Consider the following 12,395-nt stretch of genomic DNA (forward strand, 5'->3'; position numbering starts at 1 on the left):
CAAGATGAGGCGGGGTCTGCTAGCGGGGCGCGAGGCGGAGATGGACGCGCTCGCAGCCAGTCACCCTTTGGAGAATCCAGGAGCAGCTCACTGCGGCCGGTGCCGGGGGGTGACCCGGGCAGGTTGGTGGGGCAGCCGGGTGTTTTATAAGGCTCAAAATGCAGGATTTAAGTCAGGATTCAGTGGAGCTCGGTGAGAACGCGACCTCTCACATGCCAAGCCAAGCCACGCCCCCATCTTTCATACAATTCTAACCATCTTTCTCATATACAAATGTTCACAAATTAAGGGGGCGCAGCCCCTTACGACGGTGTGAAGAGCGCCCGTAGGGCGCGATGAATCACCTAGTCATACAATAGGGCCCGGAGTATAAAAGGGAAACCATGCAATTGTTAGGCGCCACACTCGATGGTTATATTTTAGGTTTTTATTAAGTACAATCTATTGTGCAAAACATATTAAAACAGACGCTAAAAGGACGGTTCTAGTACAACATGTATAGTACAGAGTAATAATAAGGAATAGGCAATATAACAGCTCATACCTAGAAGACTGCATACACGGTTCTACCTCTATCTCTGCTCTATATCATGGCCTGAAGGAGAGGTCCACAAAGGACAATGGGCAAACGCAAGTTGATTGACAGGCGCTGGGCGTTTGGGGGCGTAATGCCGACTTTTTCATGTAGTGCCCTAGATAATGCGGGCGGCTCCTGCGGGAGGGATACTGATGCCATCAGTGGTCCCAATCTCCTCACAGCCATCGCACTGCAGAGTAAGTCTCAGCTTTCACAGCACTACACATGGGGGTGTGGGGGGGATTCAATGGATGGTTGAATTAAGTTCTGTCACTTGTTTCTATAACTTTCAGAAGGAAACAGTGTATTGCTACATTCAGTGACTATTGCCCGCATGTGAATGGTCCTGATTGCTGTGAGTAGGAGGGGATGGGAAATGTTTAGCACTACAGATGGATTGGATTAAAAAACATGGTCTGTATCTGTACACAGGACACACATATACAATGCAATATATAATATAAACAGTATTGAGGCAGGATTTGAGTTCAATTATAAAGATATAAAAGATATAAAAATGGAGTTAAGGGTTTGTGAAAAAGGCGAATGTTCAAACCTGCAGGTAGCGGCTCGTTAGTAGCTGAGAAATGCCCCAAAAACGGCTTCTTCCCTGGGTGCTGGAAACGCCAGTGCAGGGAATCTGAAAGTTTTATTGCTATGAAGCGTTACCCCGTGTACACTTTCTCTGATATATTATATGTATGTATATATTACTGTGGTTCATATGCACTTCATTACCAGCTCTACAATGTGAGAGCTACGGTACAGCGTGCGCTGGGCCACTCCGTGTCTCTGAGTCTTTGTCCCACTGGCTTGTTAGGCTATGGTGCACACTGTAATAAGTCACTTGTGATGAGGAAGCATGAGTGAATTTATCAGCCATGCATGTCGCCCTGTCTCAGGGGGGGGGGGGGGGCCCTCATCCTAGTGGGGGGCAGCAGGCAGACTCCCAGGTGTCTGTTTGGGCCAGCAGTATTAAATCAAGGCTGGAGAAGGTGTCCTCACATCATTAGTGAGGCTGATCCTTACCTGTTCCTCATGGAAAAGAGACATGATAAACGAGGGAGACTGAGTATGTGATTATTCCAATCCCCAGCACCATCCTGACTGACAACCGCTGTGTGTGTGATTCTAATACACTGAGGATGTGATTATTCCAATCCCCAGCACCATCCTGACTGACAACCGCTGTGTGTGTGATTCTAATACACTGAGTTTGTTATTATTCCAATCCCCAGCACCATCCTGACCGACAACCGCTGTGTGTGTGGTTCTGATACACTGAGGATCACAGTTTGCTCCTAACAAAGATGCTTAGTAATGCACAGAAGGACTAGGTGCCATTAACGCACACAACTGCTATGGCGGTAGAAAAGACAAAAAGTAGTGTAGAGCGCCAAAGGGATTGAGTTTCCCTAAAATTGATTATATCTAAAAAACTTGGATCAATTGGGTATCACAAAATAAAAATACATTTATTCAATCAGAACATATTCAATATAAATACACATTATTAAAAATTAGTATTGCACTTGTAAGAAATATGGCATACAGTAAACCACTTGTCAGAGAATATAGTTATGTTGGATACTTAAGTGAGTCCCGCTTGTTCCAGGTTCTGCTACCTTCTCAATGAAATTGGATGGTCCCCAAGTTGGAGGGGGACAAGGGGGGGGGGGCAAGGTGGAGGGATTCCAAAATGTCTTGATCCTGCTGGAGGCCTTGGTCTCTGTTTCCACTGGTGGGCAAGATGTAAAATACCTCACTGCTCGGATGAGAGGCTCCAAATAGGTAAGCAGGTACTGAGTCCCAAAATTTGTACATCCAGGTTGAGAATAATTAGCACGGTGCTGGGTCCATGGGAAGAGAAGTTGGTAGCTGGTTCAAGGGGTGATGGTGGGTATCCAAAGAGATATTCACAAAGTGCAGACAAGGGTAGCCATCCCAACCCCTGCACAATGCGTGTACCTGTCACGCTTACTGGCGGTTTGTCTGATAGCGGCTTGCCTCCCTTCTTACCACTAACCCTTGCCAGTGACTGGATTTAACCCTCTACTGATCGCGTTTCATTGACCCATATAGGGCGTTACTCTTGCAAACGTGATACTTTTAATTTATTGTTGTTTTTATGCTTTACTTGCATTCCATATCTGTATATGAATTACCCATGAGATTATAAATGTCTTTTGCAATGTTGACATAATCATATGCTTTTATACATAAAATGTATAACTTTACAGTGTGTCCTCCTTTGCAGCACATTCCAGTGCAGCTGCTGCCAATCCCTCCACATGACTGCCTGGCCCCTCCGCGAGTCCCCTTGCAGTGGGTGCTCGTCTGGTGCTACAGCGGACTACCAGCATTGCCGGCAGATTAGATGACCTTTCGACAGGAAATTCATGAGCTGGTTCAGTCAGGAGGTAGCGATTCCAGTCCCTCCTCAGGGACGAGGTCGGGGTTATTACTCACACCTATTGGTGGTTCTGAAGCCGAATGGCCCATTATGCCCAATTCTCTTTAAAGTCACTCAACCCATTTGTGTAAATGATAAAGTTTAGAATGGAGTTCCTGCAGGCCGTAATTACGAGAGTTTTGGCTTCCTGGATGTAAAGGAGGCCTTCGGTCTGTCGACCGCCCTGCACATATTCACCAAGGTGATGGTGGAGATGATGATGATTCTTCTCAGGGATGTGTCATCCCATCTCTAGATGATCTGCTATTGAAGCTCGGTCAGAAGAGGCCTTACAACAGGACTTACTGGTGTCCATGCGAACCCTCACAGACCACGGTTAGTGGTTGAACATAATGAAGTCCTCCCTGATACCACCCAAAGACTTCTCTATCTGGGAATGGTTTTGGACACTGTATAACTGAAAGTGTTTCTCGCAGGGACAAGATATCGGCCATTCAGCTGCTCCTTGTGGACATACTGGCACAACGTCAGATTTCGGTGCTTTAGTGCATCAGGTTGCTCGGAAAGATGGTGGCCTCATTCGAGGCACTCCAATTTGGGAGATTCCATTCCAGGTTATTCCAACTGGATCTTCCGAGCAAATGGTCTGGCTCTCATCTTCACATACACCAGAAGATTGTGTTATCGTCCCAAACCAGATTGTCCCTACAATGATGGCTCCACACTTCCAACCTGCTGGCGGGCAGGATATTTGGTATCCAGGAATGGATTCTGGTCACCACAGATATGCCAGTCTTATGGGTTGGGGGGCTGTGGCGAAGGGGAGGGCCTTCCAAGGGAAGTGGACCTTCTTGTAAACAAAGCTCCACATCAACAGCCTGGAGTTGAGAGCAGCGTATTATAAACTACTGGAAGCAGCTCCTCTCTTGGTCGGTCATGCGATTCGCATACAATCAGACAACATGACGACAGTGGCGTTCCTAAACGTACGTAGAGCAAGTCCTATATGCGAGAGGTGACAAAGCTCTTGTCCTGGGCAGAAAGGAACATTTAGGCCCTCTCAGCCATTTTCATTCCCAGAGTGGACAACTGGGAGGTGGACTGCCTCAGTTGCCACAACCTTAACTTGGGGAATGAAGTATAAAACACCAATTATTTGTGCTCTTGTGGCTCAGTGGGGGACCCCACAGATAGACCTGATGGCATCCAGACACAACCGGAAGGTGGCAAGGTATTACTCAAGAACAAGAGACCCTCAGGTGGAGGCAGTGGAAAAATTGGTTGTTCAACCTGGTCTATGTCATTCCACCAATCCCGTAGGTGGCTCCGGTTCTCAAAAATATCCAAAATGATGGAGTCTAGACCATTCTGGTGGCCCCGGATTGGCCAAGAAGAAGTTGGTATGCCATCCTTCTGGCCATGCAAGTGGACGACCCGTGGCATCTCCCTCTACAAAGAGACCTGCTCATGCAAGGTCCATGCGTCTTCCGGGCCTTAGAGCAACTTCGTTTAACGGTCTGGAGATTGAGCGGCAGATCCTAGCGGAAAAAGGCTTTCATGCATCGGTGACTACCACGATGATGCAAGCCGGGAAGCATGTTACTGCATCGCATTACCATCACATTTGGATGAAATACGTGGGATGGTGTGAAAACATTAAGTTTTCTCTGGCTGAATTTAAACTGGACAGATTCCTCCGATTCTTACGGTCTGGGTTGGCTTTGGGCCTATGACTGGGTTCAAAGGTTTCGGCCTTTTCCATCTTCTTTCAGAAGAAGCTGGATAATATTCCTGAAGTACAGACGTTCCTTTGAGGTGTTTTGCATATACAGCTTCTATTTGTGGCTCCCACTCCACCGTGGGCATTAGATGTCATCCTGTCGTTTTTACAGTCCTCCTGGTTTGAACCTTTGGATAAGGTAGACCTGATGTACCTCACTAGGAAGACTGTGGTCTTGTTAGCCTTAGCCTCGTCTAGGTGGATCTTTGAATTAGGGGCATTAGCCTGTAAGAGCCCATATTGATCTTCCATGAGGACAGGGCGGAGTTGCATACCAACCCGTGTTTTCTCCCTAAAGTAATGTCTGCATTCCATTACAACCAGCCTGTTGAGGTTCCGGCTAGTGGCCCTCAATCTGAGGTCCCAGCTTCTCTCTATGTGGTTAAGGCTCTCCGGGTGTGCGACCAGAGTCTTTGAGACAAAGTGTCTCTTTGTTCTATATGATGCTCAAAAGAAAGGATGTCCTGCTTCCAAGCAATCTATTGCACGATGGATCTGTGCAGCGATAAAACAGGCTTATGTTGTGGTGAACCTTCCAACACCTTCTGGGGTGAAAGCCCATTCCACTCGTTCTGTGGGGACTTCCTGGGTGGCAGCTCGTGGAGTCTCGGCTCTCCAATTATGTAGGGCCTCTACATGGTCCAGTCAACATACATTTGTCAAATTTTACAAGATTGACGCCTGCGACAATCTCCACACGTTCCCACCCATTCTGGTGTCTTTGGTATGTCCCCATCGTCATGAACAATTCGTTTCCCATATGGATGTAACAAAAAGTAGGATTTTAATACCTACCGGAAAATCATTTTCTCTGAGTCAATATGGGATACAGGGCGCCGACCTCTGTGCGGAGTTCTGCTGTTGTTCTCACTGGTGTGAGCTGTTGGGTCACTCAGGTGACCTCCTGTTACTTTTGTTCTCACTCAGGTGACCAAAGGTGTATTGTTGTCTCTACGGTGACCATTTGTTGCTTTGGTGAACAGCTGTACTTTGTTGTCACTAAGATGACTGTTTATTCAATTGATGTCATTATGATGACCAACTATTTTTACTATGGTACTGAGGCGACCACTTGTATTCAAAGTAATGAGGTCACTTCAGCGACCACAGAATAACTAGTGATCGTTGTTGTTTGGGAGTGCTGGATGAATCTCACCAAATATTATATTACACATATTCCTTCTCATATTCGTTTCTTCTCCGGCACAGTTTTCTATTAACTGGCTGGTGGGAGGGGATGCAGAGGGGAGGAGCCAATACACCCAGTGTAAAGTTTTGTATGTGCCTGTCTCCTGTTGATACCATCTTTTCCCCATCATCATGAACGATTCCCAGTATCCCATATGGACTTCGAGAAAAGATAAAAATCCCATTTTTACCCAGCAATCCATCTGTAGTGCTAAACATTTCTCATCCCCCCCTAATCACAGCAATCAGGACCATTCACATGCGGGCATTAGTCACGGAATGTAGCAATACACTGTTTTATTCTGTAAGATATAGAAACAAGTGACAGATTGTATTTATACTGTAACAACATCACACTGCCTGATTACCATCACTCCGCCCCACTACAGCATGTTAGAGATGGGGTATAGAGCAATGTTTACCACAACAAACCATTTCTACATAACAAATCAGGGAGATCAGCCTGAGCCCCAGCAGCACTACCCGGAGCTTATATAGAAACATAACAACACACTCGGTGCGCAGGTAATCACATTTCCTTGAATTCATTTCTACCTTTGCATAGTTGCAATAGCATTTTCAGACGAGCATATGGGCGGGAATGTACTTGTATGGAGTGGCGTGTATCTGTTCCTGGGCTCTGCAAACTCACGGCCCAGTGATCAGGTCTGAATTACAGGTCTAAGAACATGGAAATGGCTTCTCACCTGTGTGGGTTCTCTCATGTCGGACAAGATGTGATCTCTGGGCAAAAGATTTCTCACACTCAGAACATGGAAATGGCTTCTCACCTGTGTGACTTCTCACATGTCGGGCAAGCTGTGTTTTCCGGCCAAAACATTTCCCACACTCAGAACATGGAAATGGCTTCTCACCTGTGTGAGTTCTCTCATGAGGGACAAGCTGTGATTTCCAGGTAAAAGATTTCCCACACTCAGAACATGGAAATGGCTTCTCACCTGTGTGACTTCTCTCATGTCGGACAAGACTTGACTCCTGGGTAAAAGATTTCCCACACTCAGAACATGGAAATGGTTTCTCACCTGTGTGAGTTCTTTCATGTTGGACAAGCTGTGATTTCCGGGCAAAAGATGTGCCACACTCAGAACATGGAAATGGCTTATTTCCTGTGTGAGTTCTATAATGTCGGAAAAGCTCTGATTTCCGGGTAAAACATTTCCCACACTCAGAACATGGAAACGGCTTCTCACCTGTGTGAGTTCTCTGATGTGGGACAAGCTCTGATTTACTGATAAAACATTTCCCACACTCAGAACATGCAAATGGTTTCTCACCTGTGTGACTTCTCACATGTCGGACAAGGTATGACTCATGGGTAAAAGATTTCCCACATTCAGAACATGGAAATGGCTTCTCACCTGTGTGAGTTCTCTCATGTCGGACAAGTTCTGATTTCTCGGGAAAAGTTTTCCCACACTCAGAACATGGAAATGGTTTCTCACCTGTGTGACTTCTCACATGTCGGACAAGGTATGACTCATGGGTAAAAGATTTCCCACATTCAGAACATGGAAATGGCTTCTCACCTGTGTGAGTTCTCTCATGTTGGACAAGTTCTGATTTCCAGGAAAAAGTTTTTCCACACTCAGAACATGGAAATGGCTTCTCACCTGTGTGACTTCTAACATGTCGGACAAGCTGTGATTTCTGGGCAAAAGATTTCCCACACTCCGAACATTGAAATGGCTTCTCACCTGTGTGAGTTCTCTCATGTCGGACAAGTTCTGATTTCTCGGGAAAAGTTTTCCCACACTCAGAACATGGAAATGGTTTCTCACCTGTGTGAGTTCTCTCATGTCGGACAAGATCTGATTTCTGGGCAAAAGATTTCCCACACTCGGAACATGGAAACGGCTTTTCACCCGTGTGAGTTCTCACATGTTTAACAAGATCTGAATTGCTGGTAAAACATTTCCGACAATCAGAACATGGAAATGGTTTCTTACCTGTGTGAGTTCTCACATGTAGGACAAGCTCTGATTTCCAAGCAAAATATTTCCCACAATCAGAACACGGAAGTGGTTTTTCACCTGTTTGAGTTTTCTGATGAATGACCATATCGTATTTATGCTTAAAATATTTCCCAAATTCTCTACATGGAAACGGCTTCTCATCTGTGTGAATTCTCTGATGTGCAATAAGAGTTGATTTTATAGTAAAAGATTTCCCACATTCAGAACATGGAAATGGCTTCTCCGCTGTGTGACTTCTCTCATGTCGCACAAGATGTGATTTCTGCGCAAAAGATTTCCCACACTCAGAACATAGAAACGGCTTTTCACCCGTGTGAGTTCTCACATGTTTAACAAGATCTGCATTGCTGGTAAAACATTTCCCATACTCAGAACATGGAATTGATTTCTTACCTGTGTGATTTCTCTGATGTCTAGTAAAACCTGACTGACTTATAAAACATGAATCACATTCAGTACAGGTAAATAAGTTAGAACCTGTATGAGCTGCTCTATGTGTACCAGTATCTGAGTTACCAGGAGAACAGTACTCGGGAATAGAGGTATAAGGTGATTTATCTGCACTGTGAGGCACTGGCTGTATATTTAGGGAAACTGAGGTTTCTTCTGGAAAATCCTGTGTGATGTTATCTTCTGTTTTATAATCTGGAGACAGAATAAGACGTCCCTCCGAGGTATTCCTGCTTCTGTGTCCATCTGCTGGAAATAACATACAGATATAGAAATATCGCTCTTCTCCTTTCCCCTCAGACAAAGACAGAATAGTAGTAAAGAACAGGGGAGAGGGGATAAACACTATTCAGGAATGAGAACAACAATCCTAACAAGGAGAACAGTAATATAACAGAACAGAAACATAGAGCATAAAGGGAAGGCATAAGGGATGCCCCAAAGCTGGTCCTAAGGGCAAGCTGGCATCTCTGGGGTACCCAGACTGGTAACATTGGGTAAGAGCTGCACTGAGGAGCAGGTGACAGCCCAGCACCCCAACTTAGCAGAGGCTCCGTGCCACACCATCCTAGCTGCACACACCAGTCTCTTGGTGCCCCAACAGGATCAGGAACAGGCAGACTTGCTACAAGGTAATCCTGGTAACAGTGATCCACCTGATAATGCTGATCACAGGCTAACCAGCCTCTCCTGCTGTTATCATGCAGAACCAGCAGCTCATCCATCCAGTGCAAATCCTGGGTCTTACGTACATAGAGCCACAAAGCCCTGACCAGTTCTGGTTACTAAGTCAGCAAGCTGAAGCCCAACTCCTTGTTACTGGGTCTGGTGGTGCTGGTTCTCCCTGGGTGCCTGCGGTACTGTGGATGACAGGTGCCAGTCTGAGTATGGCAACCATCTAATCCTTCTGCCTCCCATCTGCCCAGTGCCCATGGTGATGACCAGTGCTTCCCCTTCCTGGTGCCAGTATAGGCGGCTGCTCTTCTCTGACCCGATTCTGGCTGTTCCCAAGGAAGATAGTGTGTAATACCCCATGTAGTTCACTGGTGGTAGGGTAAAAGGAGAATGATGGGTAATGTCACATGACTTTCCATACGATTGTACCCTGTACACTGCTATTATTCCTGTCCCTTCTACTGATGATGTAGGGGAGTCACTGGGGAACATGGGGGGAATTGGTCAGATCTCTGGGCTGGTGGCAGAGGAGGGTGCAGGATAAGAGGCTGCTGTAGTGACAGAGGAGGGTGCAGGATAAGAGGCCGCTGTAGTGACAGAGGAGGGTGCGAGATAAGATGCTGCTGTAGTGACAGAGGAGGGTGCGGGATAAGAGGCCGCTGTAGTGACAGAGGAGGGTGCAGGATAAGTGGCCGCTGTAGTGACAGAGGAGGGTGCGGGATAAGAGGCCGCTGTAGTGACAGAGGAGGGTGCGGGATAAGAGGCTGCTGTAGTGACAGAGGAGGGTGCAGGATAAGTGGCCGCTGTAGTGACAGAGGAGGGTGCGGGATAAGAGGCCGCTGTAGTGACAGAGGAGGGTGAAGGATAAGAGGCCGCTGTAGTGACAGAGGAGGGTGCAGGATAAGAGGCCACTGTAGTGACAGAGGAGGGTGCAGGATAAGAGGTCGCTGTAGTGACAGAGGAGGGTGCAGGATAAGAGGTCGCTGTAGTGACAGAGGAGGGTGCGGGATAAGAGGCCGCTGTAGTGACAGAGGAGGGTGCGGGATAAGAGGCCGCTGTAGTGACAGAGGAGGGTGCGGGATAAGAGGCCGCTGTAGTGACAGAGGAGGGTGCGGGATAAGAGGCCGCTGTAGTGACAGAGGAGGGTGCGGGATAAGAGGCCGCTGTAGTGACAGAGGAGGGTGCGGGATAAGAGGCCGCTGTAGTGACAGAGGAGGGTGCGGGATAAGAGGCCGCTGTAGTGACAGAGGAGGGTGCGGGATAAGAGGCCGCTGTAGTGACAGAGGAGGGTGCGGGATAAGAGGCCGCTGTAGTGACAGAGGAGGGTGCGGGATAAGAGGCCGCTGTAGTGACAGAGGAGGGTGCGGGATAAGAGGCCGCTGTAGTGACAGAGGAGGGTGCGGGATAAGAGGCTGCTGTAGTGACAGAGGAGGGTGCGGGATAAGAGGCCGCTGTAGTGACAGAGGAGGGTGCGGGATAAGAGGCCGCTGTAGTGACAGAGGAGGGTGCGGGATAAGAGGCCGCTGTAGTGACAGAGGAGGGTGCGGGATAAGAGGCCGCTGTAGTGACAGAGGAGGTTGCGGGATAAGAGGCCGCTGTAGTGACAGAGGAGGGTGCGGGATAAGAGGCTGCTGTAGTGACAGAGGAGGGTGCGGGATAAGAGGCCGCTGTAGTGACAGAGGAGGGTGCGGGATAAGAGGCCGCTGTAGTGACAGAGGAGGGTGCGGGATAAGAGGCCGCTGTAGTGACAGAGGAGGGTGCGGGATAAGAGGCTGCTGTAGTGACAGAGGAGGGTGCGGGATAAGAGGCCGCTGTAGTGACAGAGGAGGGTGTAGGATAAGAGGCTGCTGTAGTGACAGAGGATGGTGCGGGATAAGAGGCTGCTGTAGTGACAGAGGAGGGTGCGGGATAAGAGGCCGCTGTAGTGACAGAGGGTGCGGGATAAGAGGCTGCTGTAGTGACAGAACAAGGAGAATATGTGACTCTCTGTAATAAGTGATTATTACTCACCTCTGCTAATATCTGTGGGGATTTCCTCCTCCTTACACTGCTGGTCACCAATTACATCCGTCTCCTCTCCCTCTGTATCTTCTACCTTAATATCAGTCACACCCGTCTCTTCTCCTCCTTCTGTATCTTCTACCTTAATATCAGTCACATCCGTCTCTTCTTCTCCCTCTGTATCTTCTACCTTAATATCAGTCACATACGTCTCTTCTCCCTCTGTATATTGTACCTTAATATGAGTCAGGCCTCCACCCTAAATAAGAACAGTTTATTAGTGTATGAGACACACACAGCTTCTCTACAGATCATGTAGTGACTACTCACTTTGGTATATCCAACCTACCTGATCCTCCTGTGGGATCCTGTGAGTCTCCTCTGTACAGTGCTGGGAATACAGAGGACGGGGACATCTCTCTGGGGTATCTCTGTTACTGGGCCCATCTGTAGGAGACACGCAGTGACTGAGGACATGGTATATATGTGATTATCCTGGGAATACAGAGGATGAGGACATCTCTCTGGGGTATCGCTGTTACTGGCCCCACCTGTAGGACACACGCAGTGACTGAGGACATTGTATATATGTGATAATCCTGGGAATACAGAGGACAGGGGGCATCTCTCTGGGGTATCTGTTACTGGGCCCATCTGTAGGAGACACGCAGTGACTGAGGACATGGTATATATGTGATTATACCAAAAATATAGGGAGGGAACAGTAGAGATTGGGTGGGTGCACACAGCAGATAGCTATGTAAGGCGTCCAACTGATTATATGCACTTAAAATGTAACTTTTATTTGATATACCTTTAAAAAAGAAAAAGTATGCTAATTACTGATTCTTATTAGAACAAATACGTAGAAGTGAATAAAGTTTAGAAAAAGTGATTAAAAAAGATCGTGATGTAGAAGCTCTTCAATTTACATGTATTCCTGTCTCCTAATCTCTCCTTGTCCGCTTGGGGAGAGGAACTTTTTTAACGTTGTATATGTATTTTTAATGATCAATTCTCTGGCCGTAATGTTTTAAATGTCTGCTCCAGCCATATGGTTTTTCCTGGCTATTGGTTCGGTATTTTATTAGGAGCTTGTGAGGCCTTCAGCTCTTAGTACAGTATGATTGTCATTTAATCAATATGTGGATAATGTGCACTTATTCCATTTTATATATATGTGATGGTTAGATTGTATTGGTAGTACACACTGACCAATCTTCCTTTGAGCTCTTGGTTCAAAAACTGGATGATGTTCTCACAGTACACACACTTTATCGTTCATATAACCCCGTTTTATGTTAAATACTGACAGTG

The 12,395-nt window shown here is 47.0% G+C and overlaps 2 protein-coding genes and 1 non-coding gene across 5 annotated transcripts in view; 2 read left to right on the forward strand and 1 right to left on the reverse strand.

Moving 5' to 3' along the window:
• The window catches only part of LOC146010068 (uncharacterized), a 124,429-nt gene that overhangs the window by 47,251 nt on the left and 64,783 nt on the right, over positions 1–12,395 (forward strand). The window lies entirely within an intron of this gene.
• LOC146010026 (uncharacterized) overlaps positions 369–12,395 on the reverse strand; it is a 42,592-nt gene continuing 30,565 nt past the window's right edge. Inside the window, exons 4-6 of one of the 2 annotated variants that reach the window (XM_083150837.1) lie at positions 11,428–11,525; positions 11,088–11,337; positions 369–8,648 (exon numbers count right to left, since the gene is read on the reverse strand). In XM_083150837.1, coding sequence (XP_083006963.1) covers positions 6,640–8,648; positions 11,088–11,337; positions 11,428–11,525 — 2,357 coding nt within the window. In that variant the 3' untranslated portion in view covers positions 369–6,639. Of the gene's footprint in view, positions 8,652–11,087; positions 11,338–11,427; positions 11,526–12,395 lie in introns of both variants that reach the window. The other variant, XM_083150836.1, reaches the window with a different exon arrangement.
• Positions 1,584–1,713, forward strand: LOC146012815 (U8 small nucleolar RNA). Its single transcript, XR_014445815.1, has one exon. It is a non-coding gene; the product is annotated as a U8 small nucleolar RNA (small nucleolar RNA).

This window comes from Crinia signifera, chromosome 6, assembly GCF_055691185.1.
Source record: "Crinia signifera chromosome 6, ASM5569118v1, whole genome shotgun sequence".
Taxonomy (NCBI): Eukaryota; Metazoa; Chordata; class Amphibia; order Anura; family Myobatrachidae; genus Crinia; species Crinia signifera.